The 20133-nt window shown below is 50.3% G+C and overlaps 1 protein-coding gene across 9 annotated transcripts in view; it reads left to right on the top strand.

The window, feature by feature from the left end:
- The window catches only part of ASAP2 (ArfGAP with SH3 domain, ankyrin repeat and PH domain 2), a gene marked incomplete at its 5' end in the record, with an annotated part of 159735 nt that overhangs the window by 67236 nt on the left and 72366 nt on the right, over positions 1 to 20133 (top strand). For 6 of the 9 annotated variants that reach the window (XM_082357545.1, XM_082357547.1, XM_082357546.1 and 3 more), the window contains one exon: positions 7202 to 7347. The exons of 2 other annotated variants lie outside the window; for them this stretch is intronic. In XM_082357545.1, the coding sequence (XP_082213671.1) occupies positions 7202 to 7347 (146 nt within the window). Of the gene's footprint in view, positions 1 to 7201; positions 7348 to 20133 lie in introns of those variants that run through there. One more of the 9 variants, XM_082357549.1, reaches the window with a different exon arrangement.

The following is a 20133-nucleotide window of genomic DNA, read 5'->3' as shown; positions in this document are numbered from 1 at the left end:
GCTGTTCCTTGGATGCAGGGGCCCCACGTCCCGAATCTTTGCATTCGTTAGTGCTTGCGGCACAATAGGCTTTCACCACGGCTGGATTCTATCCCGGCATCCAGGGAAGTTCTCAACTGATGGGGTAGTCAGGAAATACCGGATGGATCAATAACGTTGAACGTTGATAGGTTTCTGTCCTCTGAGCCTACAACATAGCTAAAGAGGGACAGAAAGCACCAGCGTAAACAGTACATCATCCAGTAGGTCAGTCTTGATTCCTGACCGCCCCCCGTCCCCCAAGGTGTGCTGCTGCAGGAGTTTTATCGAGAGGTAACTGGGGTTGTGTTCAGTTATTCACACAGACTCCAAGTGTCATTTTGTTGTCCTTCATATAGGGCAGGATCAAAGGATATCAGGTGATCACAGACAACAGTTTACACATTTTAATAGTCAGCCCACACCTTGACCTTCTTAACTCCTTTGCCGGCTGCCTGTGCCAGACATCACTAGTCCAGGTACATCCCGTGTTAACAACCATGAGGTCTCCGTAAGGTCGGAGGGGACGCCCCAGGAGAGTCTTGATGGAAATGAGTTTTGCATGAAGTTTTGAAAGTCGCGGGGGGACTTCCCTGGTGGCGCAGTGGTTAAGAATCCACCTGCCAATGCAGGGGACACGGGTTCGAGCCCTGGTCTGGGAAGATCCCACATGCCACGGAGCAACTAAGCCCGTGCGCCGCAACTACTGAGCCTGAGCTCTAGAGCCCGCGAGCCACAACTACTGAGCCCACGAGCCACAACTACTGAAGCCCACGCACCTAGGGCCCGTGCTCCGCAACAAGAGAAGCCACCACAATGAGAAGCCCACGCACCGCAACGAAGAGTAGCTCCCGCTCGCTGTAACCAGAGAAAGCCCGTGCACAGCAACGAAGACCCAACGCAGCCAAAAATAAATAATTTATTTAAAAAAAAAATAAAAAGAAAGTAGGGGGAGCGCAGAGTGTTGGAGAGAGTGGTGGAATGGCGATGGTGAAGCCCCAGGGGCAAGGCCATCTTTCCACGTGCCCGGCTTGAGCGGGGCCCTGAGGGCTTGTGAAATAGGACGGGCGTTCTCATCAGACCCTTGGTGGTGGGTGCTCGTGTCTTATCAGAGACGATGCAGGTGCTCAGGTTAGGTTGCAAAGGCTGTCTCTATCATGTCAACTTGTGCAGGAGAAACTGGTGGAGAAAGACAGATTCAGATATCCTCAGTAGGCATGGAGAACCAAGGTAGCTGAGCCCTTGGGGCTGACATTTCAGGTTTCTCTCTTTTGTTTATTCCTTGTGTTGTTGTTTTCTGATTATAACGATAATATGAGCATAGTTTAGAACATTTAAAAAATTCAGAAAAGCGTTAGAACGAAGTCACAGCCCGGCCAGATGCCACCTTCTGTGAGATGGGAGGGGCCAAGCTGCATTCTTGGTCTGAGGCCCCCTGGGCTGTGACCCTGGCCATTCGGAGCTTCCGCCTGGCCTAGGTATCTCCGCCACCACAGTCGGTCCCCTCCTCTGCGAAATGCCCCTCAAGGAGGGTACAACGGTGCACGGAGAGCACCTGGCCTGCACCAGCCGCTGGGTGCCGAGCGCCTGCTCTTTTATCACCACCTTAGCATTTTGATGTCCTTTCCTTTCGGCCTTTCTCTACATTTTACCTTTTACAAAATTGAGATGAAATATATCGTTCTGTGCCCTGCCTTTTTTTCACTTGGCATTCTATCCTGACCATATTCCTACATCATGATTTTAAAAGCTTACATCATATTCCATTTTGTAGAGAGGCTGTTATTTAACCATTTCCATTTTGTTGGAGCTTAATACATTTTCAGTTTATCAGTTGTTCTGTACATACATCTCTGAGCACTTGATTATTTAGGAATAGATTTCTAAAAGTGGGAGGGGATGGCAAAAAATGTTTAAAACTTTTTATGCAGGTTACCAAATTGTGAATGGAAAGATTTTTATCTGGGATGAGTCTAGAAATAAAGTTCTAAAAATGGTTTTCTCCCATGAGGTGTTCACAGGGTAGAGATCCTGTTAAGAAGTGGGGATTATCTTTGACTCCAGGAAATTGCTTTCCCAGGAGCTGTTTGCCAAGAGTTAGATCTGAAACCAGGTGATGTTCGGGGCTGACAGCTTGAGGGGAAGTGGCCTGGCCTCTTTGGCATTGAGTCGTGCAGATTATCCTGACATTACAGTTGTGGCTCACGTTTGAATATTGATCCTCATCTAGGGAGGGTCTTTGTAAAGCTCTACTGCAGAGAACATATGTCTCTCCTAAACTGCGCCCTTGGCGGAGCTGTCTGTGTGGTTGGTTGGCGTGTGCAGTGTCTGCGGATGAGTTTGCCTCAGCCTGACCCCTCCGTGGCCAGGAGTGGGGGGTTGGAGGGTCCTGGTCAAGGCGAGCACCGTCAGTCTGCGCCCCCCCCCCCCCACCGACACGTACCCCCATTTGTCTCTGGTTACGGCACTTGGACTTCGGGTTACCAGTGTGTGTGCTTGGCTGGAGGATTGTAGCACATTTGTGTCAGCCTAGAGCCGAGAATAGTGACTATGTGACGACTAAATGAAGAAACGCTTCCTCGCCTGCGCAGACTGGGAGCCTGGAAAGCTGAGTTCTAGTTCTCGAACTGCTGCGAACTAGCTGTGTGACCTTGAGCAAGTCAGCGCCCTCTCTGAGCTTTGGCGTCCTTGTCTGTAAAGAGGGGTCTCTGGACCGGGTTTCTTTTCAGGATCCTTCGGACTGTAAAGACCCAGGAGTGGCCCCGGGTGGGTAGGACAGTGAGACTGGTGCTGCCCTGGGATGGCTTTGCGTCGGGAGCTGGGTGCAGGCGGGGGCTCGAAGACTGTGAAAGTGTTCTCAGCCTCTGAACACACAGGACTCCTTGCTGTTCCCCTGGGGTTGATAGCTTCCTGTTCCTGCTCGTCTCTGTCTGGAAATTCCCAGCTGACCTTGGGGCCCCAGCTCAAACGTCCCCTTCTTGGCGTCTCTGAATCCTCGGCCCCAGCACGTCGCAGGCCATCGTGCATGGGTTGGTGCATCTGTCCTGAGACATTGCTCGCACTCGTCTTGTGTGCACCCAGCGCACCGTCACAGCCCGCTGCAGGGCTGGCAGTGAGGAGCAGACATTCAGGTAGACTTGAAGGTGGTTGAGGTGAGTTGGCTGCGGGACCCTTCTTGTCCTCCGGCAGCACTGGGCAGGTGGCTGGCCCCCCCCCCGCCGTGCTGTGGCCCATTGAGTAGCAGTAAAAAGGCTGCCTTTTCCCCGTTTGGATCCACCAATTTTGCTTGAACTATATGCACTGGGCCTTCTTCTTGGTATCAGTTTTTACAAATGACATAATCAAGTAAACTAGAAGGCACACAACAAGGCCCAACCCTTACCTCTAAACGCAGTGTGTGCACATGCTTGCTGGCTCCGTAGCACGTTTTCCTGTTAGTCTTTCATTCCATCCCCTTGAACGCATTGGTGGAAGGTCTGACCTTTGTGTAGTGAGGTGTGGGAAATGGGAGGGCTGTGGGATTAGAACTGGGAAGAAACGGGGTCTCGTCTGCTGTGGTCTCAACAGCTCAGGTTCTCATTTTCCCAAGTCCCTCCCACATCAAAGATTCTTGGGTCTGGTTCATTAATAAGAACCAGAGTTACAGATACAGTTGAATAAGGGGGAGGTGGGAGAGGGAGCTCTTTTTAGAAGAACAGCTTTGACAGTTCTGTAAATAAGAGATGATAGAGCCAGTTTGGGTTCTTTCCAGAAAGTTTATTCCCTAGCCATTTATTTTAGGTTCCTATTTTAAATTTAGTTTTGGCTAAAGGAAAATAAAGACACTCAAGGACTTTCTAGTAGGGACATCTCAGACTTTGGGTGACATGGACCAGGAGGCCAGTCGGATAATATGTAGTTATGGGGTGTTTACTGTCCTGACAGTGGGCACCAGGCAAGCTGTTACAGGGAGACACGGAGAGACTCGGGGCTGTGGTCATTATCAAGAAGCTTCAAAGTTGTTCGCAAGAAGAGAAATTTGTCTTAGAAACCCCAACTAGATCAGCGTAAAGAGGTTCCCACTGACCTAAGCTGGGACAGTTTGAGCATCAGAAAATAGTGATCACAGTGGATCAAAATGCTTTAAATATAAATACATGAGATGATGGTGACAATGATGAGTCAGAACATTCGTTGATCACCACTGGGGTTGCCGGGATCAGCACATTATTGTGAAGATTTAAAAGGGAAAGAATGTTTATAAAAAAACGTGACCAATACCAGGTGGTCAGTTGAAAGGCCCAGAAGAAGGGATGAAAGGAAGTGCATCTGTCCTTCCTGGTGCCAGAACCGGAAGCCTCGCTGGCTGTTTCTCCTCTGTGCTGGTTTGGTGGACTGCCCGTGGAGAGAAGGCAGGTTCCTCTCTCCAAGGTTGTCACAGGCTGGGGGCAGCCTGCGTGAACACAGGATGGATTTGACCCTTCCCCACCTTCCTCCAGCTGTGTGATCTTGGGCAAATCATTAAACCCCTCTGAACCCCACTTTACTCAACAGGTAGTAAGGATGACGCTTCTGACACCTTATAGTCTTACTAAGTTTAATTGAACGAAAGGCTTGTAGGCCACCTCATAGCCTTTACTGAAGCTGATTCTCTCCCTCTTCCCTCTGGGTGCTCACCTAGAGCAGCTGTGAGGGTCCAGGATCATTTTGAAGGCAGTACATGGCTCCCGAGGTGACTTTAGCCTCCGCATTCCTGTTTCTCTCTCCCAGGGGAGTGACATCAGCACCAGATGTCTGCTTGTGGCTGCCACGCCCTTCCAAAACCACACGGGAATTGCCCACATCTTGACCACCAATTTTGAAATAGTTATAAAATAGCGTGTGGTTTGAAAGGAGCTGCCCTTCACTGTTGACCACATGTTCTAGAATTATAAGTCGAGCAAAATAGGTGTAACTGATCCACCTCTGAAATGGAATTTTAAAAATCTAAAACTTGGGTACTTTTGGTTTTGGCAAGGTAAGCTATTTTTAGAAGGAAACACACATCAGTGTAGTAGAGTGGGGGACAAATGGGCTTTGGGATCAGACAGACTTGGGTTTGCACCACAGCTCTGCCACTTTCTGGCCCTGTTTCCTAGGACAGGTTATTTGATCTCCTTGAGTCCCAGGCTCCTTTCAGCATTGTGAGAAATAATGCATGTCATATATAAGTTGTGAAGTCTAGAAAAAAACATATGGAAACCATTTGCGCTCAGTATAGATGACATCTGTGCTGCTGTTAAGTATTGTCAGTTCTGGTGGGCATGTATGTGTTGGGTGTGGTTGAACTGCATATCCTCACCCACATTCTTTGATTCTTACCTTAACCTTGTGAGTATCTCCCAGCGGGGTCTTTGTCCTTCACGTGGCTGAGACAGCGCCATAGAGAGTAAATGCGTAGGTTACCGGGTCGTCCGCGTTTACTGGGAGGCATAGGCTTGAAGCCCAGACCTTCTGAGGGCTCTTCCTGCTCTGCCACCCCTTCGTCACGCCGTGTGTGTGTGTGTGTGTGTGTGTGTGTGTGTGTGTGTGTGTGTTTCTGCCTCAAGTCGTTTGCTGAGTATAGTTTCAGAAATACATTTAATGTATCCAGAACTCTCAGGCTCTTTTCTGGGATGTAAAAGATGATGATAATAATAGAAAGGAGGAAAAGGGCCTAAACAGTGAAATTAACGTTCTCGTGTGTTTGTTAGATCCACACGGGCATCCGCTAAGGCACCCAAATGCCCCCGGAAGTCGAGGGCAAAGTGCTTGCCTGGTAGGGTTGGTGGACACACCTTCCATGGATCCTGGGATCCGGCTCAGCCCCAGGGCCACCTTCCACAAGCACATGTCCCCTGTGTGCTCCGGTTGTCAGGCCCAGGCGCCGGCGCTGCCGACAGCGGTTTTGTTGCCCTGAGGAGTTGTTTGGGGCACTGCCAGGGGCTTTTCAGGATCTGTTCTTTGGCGAAGAAGCTGCAGCACTAAGGCTTTCTGTGGCCTCCTGGCAGCCCTGGGCCGTCCTCCTTGTGGGAGCAGAATTCTGAAGATGCGGGCAGCCTGAGAGGGGTGTGTGACCCTGCCCAGTGGAGTCCCCAGGCAAGGTGACACGCACGCCCGCCCGCCCGCACTATGTGCCTATAGAGTCGTCGTGTTACATTTCTGATTGGAGCGATGAGGGAGCAGAAATCAAGTGTCCATGCCAGGAAGTTGTTTTATTACAGACTGGCTGGATTCATTTAAAAATGCTTGACCCAGAAGTGAGGGAATCATGTCCAGCCACATTGGCTTACCAGAATTACCTGTGTCCCCTTCCCACCCCAGCTTCTGACTCAGAGACGGGACTCCAGCTTCTACAGTTTGACAGAGATCCGTGTATGATTTCAATGTCCAACAGGGCCTGGGAACCACGGAGCTGGAGACCCAGAATCCGGGTTTTTCACTCTTTAAGGTGCTGCTTTGAAGCCTAATGATGGTAAAATACCTTCAGATGGATGACCAGGTTTTGCTTTTTCTGATCAAACGACATGCGTCTTGTCTTATATTTCAAGCACAAAGATGAGTAAAACTTAGTCCCTGCCCTGGAAGCACTTCCAGTGTGTTGGGAACCACGTTTACCAGTTGGACATTTGGAATGTAACACTCTGAGCGCAAGTCCAGGAAGGAGCCAGGGACGTGGGGCAGAGGCACGGAAAGGCCCCCAGGCAGAGGACGTGTCACGAGCAGAGGCGCCCTGGCCTGTGGCCTGTGCTCCGAGGACCGTGGCTTTTCCGGTGTTGAAAGGAGAAGCTAGGGCATGCGGCTGGGTGAGCGTCACGCCGGCTGCTGGGTTCCAGGAGAGGGCTGGGTCTGTTCTGTGTCTCCCGCCAGCGTGTGGGCTACGGAGGAGTCCTAGGAGATGGGGAAGCATGGGGGTCCCCGGGGGTCTCATCCCATGAGCTGGGGGCTGTGGCACTCGTGCGAGGCTCTCTCCCTCCTGGTCCTCACGCTTGTTCTTTGGGATCTGTCGCTGGCACCACGGGTGGTTGTCAGGACAGCAGAGTTATTTCTGTTCGCAGTGTGTCTTGGCTTTTCTCAGATTTTCAGGCTGTAAATGTGTTCGATTTTATCCACAAGTAAGAACCTGGTGGGGGGCAGGGCTAGAGCGGTTGGGGCCTTCACAGCACCTCTCCCGTTGCTGTTGCAGCGCACGTGGAAAACGAGGAGCAGTACACCCAGGCTCTGGAGAAGTTCGGGGGCAACTGCGTGTGCAGAGATGACCCGGACTTAGGAAGCGCCTTCCTGAAGTTCTCAGTGTTTACGAAGGAGTTGACGGCACTTTTCAAAAACCTGGTAAGTGTCATGATCGCGTGCAGCGAACGGGCAGCATGGGAGGGGCCCAAAGTTGCTCGAGTTGGGAAGGTAGCTCCCTAGACAGTAATTAAGGTTTGTTTGGTACACAAGCAGTACGTTTCATAGCTCCTGTGGTACCTAAAAGAACTGTCTTTCCAAGTGACGCGAGGTCACTTTGGAATAAATTTTAGAATTGTGATTTTTACTCTCACAAGACTTTCAAATTTCACTCGGCATTTTAAAGCTGCTCAGCTGAGGCACAAAATGGATAAATGCATTCGTCTTCTTAAGGGCCTCTGACTTCGATTTTCAGTAGTTCCTAAACTGTGTAGAATAGTCTGTTTCTGGTAATTATAGTAGGTATTTAAACTTAACAATATTTCATAAATATGTTTCAGACCCGTCTCACACAGCAAGGTAACCTATAATCAGAGCACAGAAATTACCGTGAATAGTTAAAGGCCTTTTATGCTCTCACATGCAGAGCCTAAGAAAAGTCTCACCTTTTAAGTGAGTGGAGATACGGACCGAGTACTTCTTGCCTGCGGTAGGTGCTTGGTAACGGGGGTGAATGGACTCTGCCTTGCACTTGGCAGCCCTGTGCCGTCCTCACTGTGGGAGCAGAATTCTGAAGAATTGAGCAGAGAGGGGGTTTGGGACCCTGCCGAGCGGTTTCTTCCACAAGGGGAATGTACGTCGGGATGGTCCCGGCATCTCTTTCCTGTTTTTCTCCCCCAGCTTCTCCCAAAGGTCATGGACAAGCAGACCAGGTCAAGAACTCAATAATGCTTTTTCTGTGTAGGTCGCAAACAACAGTGTCTTTTTCATGTCTCCTGTCAGCAAGCTCATAACAAGTGAAAAAATAGCTCATCATTCTTGAAGCGGTGATGATGGCGGGTCTGTCAGTCTGCTCTTAGAAGGGCAGAAGCAAGGGAACACAGTGCATGAGTTAATAAGGAGGAGGGGAGAGAACCGGATCGTGAAGGCTCTCGGTCCCTCTCCCTGTCTTCACTTGTAAAGTGTTTCCTTTGGAAGTGGTAAATATAAAAAGCCGTTGCTGTGCTTAAGTTTTTTACTCGGGTTAATTTGGAGTCTCTCGGGGCCTTTGTCAAGTGTGTCGCCCCTTTATCGCTGCCCCAACCAGGCTGACAGCACGCAGAACCCACGGTGGAGCCCAGCCCCTTTCCAGCCCCACTGCCCGGACACCGGCACATGGCTTGTTAGCGCCTCACCACTGAGTCACAGTGGAGCTTTTTTTTTTTTTGTAAACTGGGGAAGCTGCATGGTCCTGGGGAAGATCTATAGATGCTGACGTGTCGGGGGTCATCTAGTGTAAAATCAGCCTGCCACCTCATCTCCCAGACCCTCGGGGGGGGGGAGGTAAGCCCCTTCCTCGCCCCCTGAGCTGCCAGCCAGCTGCTTCGTGCCTCTCTCTTAAATATGAATGAATGGCCTCCAGAAAGAAAGAGACCAAAATAAACAGAAGAAAGAACTTGGGGGAAAACAGAGACAATGCAAAGAGCAGAAGAAAACTTTAAAGAAACTATATTTAATTCCTCAGAGAAATCAGAAGAGAGAATGGGATGAAGCTTGTCGTTAAAAAAGGGGAGAGACAATCAGTATAAGAAAATATAAAATTGGAAATCCTATGAGAAGGGTTAGAGTAAAAGAAATCTCTCAGAAAATAGATCAAAAGGACCAAAAAAGACAAAAGAGTGGGAAATAGATGAAAGACATGTCAGGGATTAATTCTCAAGGTCCAGTATCCAACTGACAGGCGTTTTCAGAAAGAGAGAATAGGAAACAGAGGAGGATACCGTGAATGCAACAGAACAAAAGATGGTTCCTGAGACTGAAGGATTTTCGTCTCCGGATGGGAGGGCCCAGGACAGTAAGGGAAAAAGACCTGCCGCAAGGCACCCCCCTGTGAAATTGCAAAAGATCTTAACCGCTTTCAGAAAGCACACAGAGGATTAAGCATCACAATGCCATCGGTGTCTCAGCAGTGACCTTGGAAACTTGAAGGCCCGGAGCATTGCCACTAAAATCCTGAGGAACATAATTCTAACCTGGAATGAGACCCACCACCTGAGCCTGAAATTAGAATTAGAGATGTTTCAGATGCCCAAGGCTCGAGAAGGTTTGCCCCCAAGCGTCATTTCTCTGAAACTCCTAACGGTTGTGCTTTAGCAGCATGAAGAGGGAAGCCAAGAAAGAGGAAGACGTGTGAGTCAGGGAACAGGATCCAGCCAGAAGGAAAGCAGTGAAAGGGGTCCCAAGGGGATGGCAGAGGGAAGCCCTAGCACGGCGACTGAGCAGGCAGCCTGGAGACAGAGGCAGGGGAGGCCAGGCTCGCCCCTCCCCAGCCAGCTAGCTCTTGTATCTTCCTTCCTTCGGCTGATCTCCACTCAGGTCTTCTCAGCTGTAAGATGGAGATGATAACGCCATGCCTGGCTTTGTAAGAAGTACAGCCAGTTGCTTTCACACACCTTAGCTTATTTAACCCTTGTAACGATCCCATGAGGTGAATCAGCGTTGTCCCCACTTTGTAGATTAGGTAACTGAGGTCCGGGTGGTTTAAAGGGCTAATCTCTCTCGGGACAGGTCTGAGTCCTTGCCAGCTTTTGGACGTGCGCCTCCAGGTGTGGAAGGGCCCCGCCTGCGTCGCCCCACGTGGTGGAATCCTACTCGAAGTAGCTCGTCCTCAGTCTTAACCTGAGCAGCTGCACAGTTAGACAGAAGCAGCCCCTTCATTTCTTGATTTTCCGCAAAACTAAAAGCAGAGCAGGGCCTGGACATTGTGTTGGGTGCATTGCCACACTGGCCACTACCCCATGGCTCTGCCCCTGTAGGCACATCAGAAATCCCCTCTGGGCCTTGCTGTCCTCCCCCTTCCTGCAGCGAGTGGCTCACCCGCGGCCGTCACTCCCTGGGTGCCCGCGGCACCATCAGCTCCGCGTGCTGGCTCTTCCTCGTTCGCTGAGTCCTCCTGCCCGCTGCACGAGATCCCTCACGTTACCTCCGTCCTAGACGGGGCCCGTGCAAGGGACAGGTGAGGGGCCACATCTGGGTCTGAAAACCCCAATCCCATGCTCTTCCCACTGTGGTATTTAAAGGATTTAAGGCCCCTTGTCAACTCCTTGGGGGAAAAAGGGGGCAGAACGGAAGGGAAGGCAATGCAGGGTAAAGTGTAGCATAAAGAGAGATGCCCAGCGGGCCGAACTGCTGCAGCCACGAGCAGACAGACACCTCAGTTTCCTCACCTTAAAACAGTGTGAGAAAACCATTCCCGCCTCACCGGCCAGCATCAGGATGACAGGGATAAGCGGGAGGGTTGTTTGTCAATTAGAAACCGCCCCACAGGTGACATTTCAGTGTCGTTATGATCGGGTAACTTATTAAAGCCCGGAAGACAGTAGCTCTAAGTCCACGTGCATGACTGTAGTTTCTGCTTTTACCTTATGGAGTTAGGGTTTTTGATCCTGTTTCCCAGCACATACCTTATTTGTGCCCAAATTCATGTTCACCGGGCCGGGTTTTCCAGGCCAGGGCTGGTGTTGAAGGTCTGCAGCCGTAAGGACGCCAAGTGGCTGCTTCTAAGAAGCTGTCGCTGAGAGTGAGCTGATTATAGGAGAATTCTCCTTTTTTGGTATTTTGTATACCATTCTTACTCCTATTTTTGGTCACATCTGTCCTATCTCTTATTTTTAAAGCCTTGCTTTTGCTTTTCCTCAGGCGTTCAAAAAACATTTCAGTTCTGCATGGCCAAGACTCTCAATCCTACCTCTTGTCTAGAAAGAATAATAATTACCACCTACCTGCTCTTCAGCATGAAAGAATGTTTATAAAGCAGTTGGAACGTCTCCAAAGAAAGGCCAGCTTAATATGAAGTGAGATTTTGTTACTAAAGGGTGAGATTCTCACCTTCAGAGAGTCTGTGAATTCCTCTGCAGTAATGCAGGATAAAGGGAAAAACAAGGCAGCTCTAGAAATGTAACGGGTGAAATTAGGCTGGTTATAAAGTCAGGCCAGTCTCCTCGGTTCTTTTCCTCTTACCAGATGGATGTGAGAATCCTGGAAAGATTTTCCAGGGCCACTTCTGTGTTAGGAAGTGGCCTTTTAATGAATGGCTGCATGAAAGCACATTCCTGAAAGGTCATTTACAGGTATGTCATCTCCGTCTCTGGTTTCAGAGAATCGCTTGTGAGATATGTACTCTTGGTCCATAGAACCTGCTCCAGGTGAGGGCAGGGGCCGGCGGAGGCTCAGCCCAGGACGGGGTTCCAGGGCGAGAGCCGAGAGTGGCCCTGGGGTTGAGGAATTTCACCTCACTCACCCGGAAAGAAGAACCTGAAAGTCCCACTGACCAACGTGCACAGAAGTCATGTTTTTTTCGTTTGTTTGTTTTTCCTTTACACAAGTGATTGGAGTTAGAAGACATTATAGCCAGAGAGTGAAGGGCTAGTCAGGTTGTTGAGGAGAGAGTGGCTTTGTCCCTGTGATGTGCGCAGGGCCCGGCGGGGAGGCCTGCCCACCTGCTGGTTGGCAATATGGCGGCGCTCTCTTCCCAGCACCGGCGGTCGACAGGAGCTGATTCCCCACGTTAATAAAGCTCATTGCGTTGCTTAGCGTAGAGCTCTCTCTAGCAGAGGTCCTCACCCTCGGTGCTCCTGTAAACTTTCTTCTCTTTTCACTTCTTCTATTGAAAATGTCCTATATTTTAAAGCGTATTACATTCTTTCTTTTAAAGCATTTTTTAATTGAAGTAGAGTTAACTTACAATGCTGTGTTAGCTTCAGTTATAGCAAAGTGATTCGGTTATACATATATCTATTCTTTTTCAGATTCTTTTCCATGAGTAGAGTTCCCTGTGCTGTACAGTAGGTCCTTGTTTATCTTATGTATAGCAATGTGTATCTGTTAACCCCCAACTCCTAATCTATTCCCCGACCCCTACCCCCTGTCGCTCTCCCCTCTGTAAGTTTGTTTTCTATGTCTGTGAGTCTGTTTCTGTTTTAAAATGTCTTACATTCTTTCTTATTCAACATGGGCACTGGTCATATTTTATCTTCTGGGGAGGAAGGCTTACCGTTGTTTGGGGCATAAATTAAGGGGCAGCGCTGAAATCTAGAGAAACTCTTGGTGCCTGGTACCTGCGGTGCGGGAGTACCTGCCCCTAGATTGGTGCCAGACCGTTGGCTTTCCCATTTTCTTTTTTTTTATTTAACGTCTTTATTGGAGTATAATAGCTTTACAATGGTGTGTTAGTTTCTGCTTTATAACAAAGTGAATCAGTTATACATATACATATGTTCCCATATCTCCTCCCTCTTGCATCTCCCCCCATTTTCAACATTTGCTTTTTAATATTCTGACACCCTTCTCCCTGCTAATTGCTGGCTTCTACCGCTCTTGGTGCCTTGTTCCACAGTGCTGTGAGCTGGAGAACGCAATGACCAGCTTGTTAGGCTTGTACGCAGAGCAGGAGTCTGTAAGCTTTGAGTGGAGGAGCGCTTGAGGGCTGGGCCTTCTCTAGGGGAACAGAGTTCCTGGATGGACCTACTGACAGTTACTTTGGACACCTAGAAATCTCTGCCACCAGTTGTTTAATCTGGCCTAATGCATGGCTGGAAATGCTCTGAGACTCACAAGGCTTCAACACTGCAAGCTGCTTCCTACACTCAGAGATCCTTGACCAAAATGAAAGCATGTCCTTAGTTTGACCAAAATGACAAAAGCAATAAGGCTACTGTCAGAGCCCTGTGTTTGGTTGTAGCACAGCCACGACTGTGTAAATTGTACTTTGATACTATTTTTTTTTGGAAAGGCAGTGCCACCTCATTGTAACCGCTGCGGTACACTGACTCCTTGAGGTCAGAGAAAGTGGGAAAAGCCAAGGGGGAGAGGACAGGGTGGGAACAAGGCCTTGGGCCCAGGAGGAGAGCTCAGCTGAGAAGAGTGACTGATCGCCTGCTGGGGGTGGCCCGGCTCTCTGGGCAGTAGGGCAGTAAGCGCTCGTTGCTCCCGTCTGGGCCACTTTTATTAGGACGCTGTGTGTGCTGGGAAGGCCCTGGGACAAACGCCACGGAGCCCCGAGGGCGCGGCCCCGGAAGGTGGGGCGGCGACTCTCGCGGCCTTGGGTGCTTGGGTCCTGGGTAGGGGTGGGTTGGGGGCCTGTGGGCCACCACGGGGTCCGTCTGCATCTAAGCCCCTGGCAAAGTTTGCAAACACATTCCTTGCACTTGCCTTTAACGGTTTGTCAAGTGCGTGGAGGACTTGCCGTTATAGGATAATCATTTGCAAGCATTAGTGAATTCAAACCAGGGTTTGTGTTTGTTTTCTTCTGTCACCGTGTATTCTCTCACTTGCTGGCTATTAAAAGAACAACCGCCACGATGTAGGGCACCTCAGACTTTAAAACCTTTTGCCAAAGCCGAGGGGTGCTGTGCGGACAGGCTGCAGTAGGGTGTGAGTGAGGCGGCGGGTCGGCCGCACCCGGACGGCGGAGGGGCGGGAGGGAGGTGACTGATGAGCGCCGTTGGCCTCGGTGCCGGGGGCGCCACGGTCACTGTGCCGCGCAGGCAGGGGACAGTGCAGTGGCAGAAGGAGAGACGCGGGAGCTCGCTGCTCCAGGCGGAGGCTGCTGATGGGAGGAGAAGGCGAGCAAGGGAAGGCTTCTGTGATGGGAGAGACTGGCGCCTACTTCTAGGCCCCGGGGGAAGGGGCTGGGGGCTGGAGGAGGTTGATGGCCCCGAAGAGAGGGGGCTGTGAGCTGGGGGGCTGGGCGTCCTGGGTCTCCTCCTGTTGGTCATTGGCTCAGCCAGGACTCAGGCCCCTGCCTCCCTGGGACCTGGAGATAAATGCCAGGTCCAGCCTCTCTGGGTGCATTTCCCTTTGGGAATTTCCACTGTTTGTTAGTCATTCCTTAAAATCTAAAACTTGACAAACTACATCAATACCTGTATATTCCCGATTCTGGTTTACAGAGCGCTTGGACGCAGTTTGTTTCATTTGCGTCCCTAGGGTCCTAGTCTTGCCCTGCCCTCAGGTGGAGTCATCCGGGGCCTTGCAGAAATGCAGGCTCCCGGGCCCTTGTCCCCCTAGGCCTGCTGAACCTGAATCTCCGTTTCCCCAGGGCATGAGTCAGCCCATTAAAGTCCGAGAAGCGTTGCCCTAGAGCAGGGGTCCTCACGGTGCCGTCCGTGGGCCCGGAGCCTCAGCAGAACCTGCAACCTGTTACAAGGCCACACCCACCCACCCCTACTTAACGGTGGTTCTCCAGCTGCGCTCAGCAGCAGCGCCGGGAGGGTTGCTAGAACCCTCCCTGTTGGGAGCCGTTTCCCAGAGTTCCTGATCCATTCGCACCTCTAATCAGTTCCCTGGTGACACTGACCTCGTTGGTCAGGAACCAGCAACCGCTTCCGACTCCTCCCCTGGGGGAATGAGGCCAGGGCGCCAGGGCCTAGCTGAGGCCGCAAGTATCCAACCTCGAATTCTCGGAGGTAATAGATTCGAAAAGCTGCTTTCGTTTTCGGTGGGTGGCTTAACTAAGCATTTTAACATCATGTGGGTTTTAGAAGAAGCTGTGGATTGACGAATCCTGGGCCCTTCTGTGCTGGCCCCCGGAAAACGCGGGTTTTCCAGACTGTTGCAAGTAGGCTGCGGTGTGTGGTTTCACCATCCGTTCTCCAGTGGAAGAGGGTCACTATTTTCTCTCCACTTAGAACCTGAAAGATCAAAGCTGCGTGACTGCCAGAGACGCAGCGTTAAAGGCAGAAACCAGGTCAGCTGTTTCTCCTCTTTCTTGTGGTGTGAAAGTTGCCGGTGTTTTTGGCAGCTGCCTGGTTTTGATCTTTCAGTTTGTGTTAAACACTCAAGATCTGCGTGGGCTCCCCCATCTCCTTTTTTGATTAAACAAACCATCAGAGTGGCCCTGCTGCCGAAGAACCAGGCCTGGGAGCATGTGTTCATGAGGGCCCCGTGTGAGAACGAGCAAGACCATGTGTGTGTGTGCACGCCCGTAGGCCTTGGGCGGTGTTGTCGCCGGCCCCAGGGAGAGCTCACTAAAAATGAAAGTGACCTAGATGGTTTTCCTTTGTAAAGTGTTTCCCTGTACGTCCTGATGTAGCTGGCACCCCCGGTCTCACAGCCTGTTCCGCTCCGGCCGTGGGTCAGGTGTGAGTAGCACTGACCGTTCTGAAGGCCGGTTACCTATGGCAGTGAAATGATGGGAAGGGCTCTGGCCTCATTCTCAGCTCAGCTGCTGCTTAGTTGTGGGATCTGGGGGCAAAGTGGGTGGCTTAACTCTCCCTCTGTTTCCATTTCTGTAAAATGGGGGTAACGCCGACTTCTCAGAGCACTTGTAAGCCTTACATGCTATTAAGTGGCCCTGTGCCATTTAGTGATTTCTTCAGGCCACTTTACCTAGGACCTTCTGCTTCCCCAAAAGATTTTCTGTCTGGATGTTCATTCTTTCAGATGAGCAGCCTTCAGAAAGAACACGGAAAACTGTGCTTTGACCCTGCCCGGCGCCTGCCTTGGGGCCTTTGTGTTAGGAGTTCCCTGGGCCGGGAATGCTCTTCCACCAGCTTTCGCGGGGCTAGCTGCCTTGCTTCCTTCATACTCGTCTCCACGTCACCTTCTGAAGAGGCCTTCCTGGTCACCATTGGAGAGTCCCATCCCACGAGTAATCAGAGCAGCCTTATATGTAAGATTTGTAGTAGCCCCCAAACTGGAAAGAGTTCAAAAACCTGTCAGCAGTTGTCTGGATAAGCCAGGTGATGGACAACTGTTCAGCAAGAAACGGGAATGAGCCATTGATGCAACAGCACGGATGGATCTCAAAGCGAGTGTGAAAGAAGCTGACAAAGAGCAGTTCGTGCTGTAGGATTCCATGTATAGAAAGTCCTAGCAAATGCAGATTATTCTGTGGTGAGGGACGCAGATCAGATCAGCGGTTGCCTGGGGACCGGAGACTGGGGAGTGAGCAGCTGGAAGGTGGGAATTGCAAAAGGGCACAAAGGAGCTTCTGGGGGTGATGGGTGCGTTAACTGTCTGGATTTGGGCGATGGTTTTGTGGGTGTATGTATGTGCTGTGACTTATCAAATTGTGCACTTTAAATATGGGCAGGTTACTGTACATCAGTTACACCTCAGAGACGCTTAAAATTTTTTTTAGGCTACTCGTCTGAAGCATTGCCGTCCACCAGAACTTTTTGCTTTGATGGAAATGGTCTGCATCTGCTGTATCCAGTATGAGAAGCCGCTCACCACACATGGCTCTTGAGCACTTGAAATATGCTAGCGCAACTGAGGAATTCAGTTTCTAACTTGATTTCATTGTAATCCATTTACATTTGAATGGGCGCATGTAGCTAGTGTCTGTCATACTGGACTGCACAGGTGTAATAAAGCCTTACCCTCTACTATAACACCCCTGGCAATGCCACCCACATGCACAATCCTGGGTCTCAGGCTCCAGCTCCTGGAGAAGACTTGAAGCTTCCGCAGGTGCTGGCTGTTTCCCAGGTACATATCCTTGGCTAATGCTGAAGCCTCTGCTAAGAATGCCCTTAATTGAAGCAATGAGGTCTGAGGTCTTTTTGCAACTCTCCGCCCTCTGGCACGGAGGTGCTGCCAGGGCCTATGCCCACATGAACAGGTGTTTGCCCTTCTTTGAAGTCTTGATTTTACCTCTTTAACTCTGTGATTGAGCAGCATTTGCCCAAGTTAAAAAGAAAAAAAACCTGCATATCCCAGCATTCTGTCTCTGGTTTCTCATAAATTAGGCATATTAAAATAAACTTAAGGACAGAGGTACATTTCAGGTAAGGCTCTTTGGCCATGTTTTATATATGGTCTTTTAGGAAAAGCTGATTATCCCCAAAGAGGGTTGGACACTATTAAGGGTTTTTGAGGAGAGTCCTGGGAAGACCTGGTCTTTTCTAGACTCATGAGCCTGGAGCTAGGAAGATTCTGCCCAGCAACTTTTCTGTTTTGAGTCTATCTTCTCTTTGCTGCTCCTTAAAAGTAGAGCACTATGATACAAAAATCCTGTCTAGGTTCAGGCTTCTCGACGGATCCCCAGCCAAGGAGAAGGCAGCGCCAGGGTTCCCAGGGGTCAGGCTGGAACCAGGGGTGGAGCTTTGGCCGCATCAGCAGCTGCTGGTAACCGGTGACAGAGCTGAAGGAGCAGCCGAGACACTGACCCTGTGGGCAGGGGAAGTGTTACGGGGAAGCGGGGAAAAGATCTTTAGAGAGTATGGAGGTGGCAAAGCTCGCGAGTCAAGGAGTTTTAAGAGCCCCCTCTCCCCCCCAAAAAATATAATAATAATTAGGAAGACCCATGTGGAAAGATGGCTATTGTCTGGCTATATTCCCCCAGCCCTGCCCCATCTCCTGGTCTGTCTTTGTTTGCTAATCAGCTATGACATTACTCAGGCTGCTCGCCATCTCTGATAGCCCTGTCTGCCTGTCTCCCCACGACTGAATCATTCTACGTCTCCTTCTGAGATTACACCCATTTGACTACTGTCACCTCCTCTTGTCAGACATATCCAGGTGAACCCCGGAAAAGGGAAGACAGAGCAGGGAGGACTGCGACTTTGTAAAGGTCGTCTGTGTGCTGTTGGCATTAGATCCATACTTACTGGCAGCAATGGAGAGTAATAACTTGTATTCAGGTCATGCTTGGGGTTTCAGAAAGCCATTTTACTTCATATACTTGTTAAAAGCAAGTCAGAGGATAAGAGAAAGCCCAGTGCTTGCTTGGTGCTAAGGGAAATATTCTAGTTGGGTGACCCAGGGGTAATTTAATTCTTCCCAGCCATCGTAACAGTTTTATTGCTCGTAAATCGAGGCTGGAGTTGCTGAGCACGACGCGTGTGCAGTCATCTCCTGGCTGCGGTTTTCATGTCTCCTGGCCAGAATGGAGGTGGTTCGTTCAGCTGTGGGCCTGAGGCTGCTGGGCGGCCCCAGTACAGGCAGGCAGAGGGAGAGCCAGAGCCCCTCCTTCCTGCTGCAGGGCGCTCTTGCTGAGACAGGGCATCTGGGCACCAGCCCGTGGTTCAGGGCCCAGGCAGAGGCGAGGGCCAGTCATTTCCTGGACGCTCACCCTGAGTCAGAATGCTTGTGTGCTGCACGGGTTCCGTACGAGAGCAGGTAAATGCAGAGGGCAGGCAGAGGCTGGTGCCGGGAGTGGAGGAGCTTTGTTAGGAAGCCCACTGATGGGGATTCTGTGTATGTCTGTAATAATTTCTTTAACAAAAACAAAAAGCTTTATGAGGTATGTTTTATATATCATAAAGCTCACCCATTTCAATTGTACAAGTCATTGATTTCTCGTAGCTTTACCAAGTGATACAGCCATCACCTTAAATCAGTTTGGGGACATTTTCTTCCCCCCAGTAAGGTCCCTCCTGTCCCCTCACAGTTAATCTGCATTCCCACCCCCAGCCCCAGGCAACCGCCGATCTACTTTCTGTCTCTTTTGCGGTAATTTCGCTAATTAGTTTCTGATTACGAGAGTAGTAGTTTCTTATTTTAGATCATTTGAGTAACCCGGGAAAGAGAAATGGATGGAATGGAGGCCAGAATCCCCTTGGTGGGATTCTCTTCCAGCTGCTCTTTTTCGCTCTTATCTTCTGCTGCCCCCGCCGCTCCCCTGGCTGTGTGCTCCCACTTCTCCACTGTTCCTGTGCCTGGACTCCCTCCACCCCATCTTGCAAGATGTAATTCTCCCTGTCGTTGAAGGTCTATCTCACATAACCCCAATCAGCAAAGATTTCCCTGGTGCCCAGACTGGAAGTAATTTTCCCTTCTCAGAAACTCCGTGGTGTTTTATTTCTGGCTCATAGAGTTTCCACATGGCACTTTACTTACTTAAATATGTGCTTTATCTGCCTTATTAAACGGTGAGTTCGTGAGGACTGAGGTTCTGTCTAATGCATCTTTGTCTCCTAAGCCCTCTTACCCACCCAGTTTCATCTCCTGTCGCTCCCTGAGGGCCCCGTGTGCCTCCTTTGTGGCAGTCATCACAGTTTTGATGGCTGTTTAATGTCGTGCTCACCCTGTCTCCAGTGTCCAGAATGAAAGCAAGCTGGCCCAGTGTTTGAATGTCCTTAGATTTTCACTCCTCTGGATGCCAAAGCTTAGTTTACCTCCTCTTACCTAATACCTGTCATCACTACCTGAGTTCTTATTTGAATTAAGTAGGAAAAAGTCTTTTTTTTTTTTGGCCTTGCCACATGGCTTGTGAGATTTTAGCTCTCCGACCAGGGATTGAACCCAGCCCCTTGGCAGTGAGAGCGCAGAGTCTTAACCACTGGACCGCTAGGGAAGTCCCGATAACAAGTAGTCTTAAAATAGATGTGTAAACCAAATTCTGGGTGATGTTCTTCTCCCCTGCTATAGAGGATTTTGTTTTTCTCGCTCATTCATGCATACACTCACACGTAATACACCTCTCATAAGAACATACTAGAGTTCTTCCTAGGAATACAGTTTGTAATCTGCAAGCACCTTATTCTTTTTTCCTCCAACCTACCGTGTATCTGGGTTGCTCTGGTGCCTTTGGCCCAGCCTCCCACCCTGAGCAGCTCTGACCACCACCCCTGCCCCCTTGGGCTGTCCCTGCTGTCTTGCACGTGACGTGTCCAGGATGGCGCTGCCTTGGCTCCTCCCTGGGCAGCGTTGAGGACTGAACGGACCTGGGCTCTGACTCCAGCCACGGCTCTGCGATCGAGGGGGTGAAAGGGCGGAGTCTCGCGGCTCAGGAACTGACCAGTC

The sequence above is a fragment of the Balaenoptera borealis genome (assembly GCF_965194805.1).
Source record: "Balaenoptera borealis genome assembly, chromosome: 15".
NCBI classification, from domain to species: Eukaryota; Metazoa; Chordata; class Mammalia; order Artiodactyla; family Balaenopteridae; genus Balaenoptera; species Balaenoptera borealis.
This window is presented reverse-complemented; position numbering and strand designations above follow the sequence as displayed.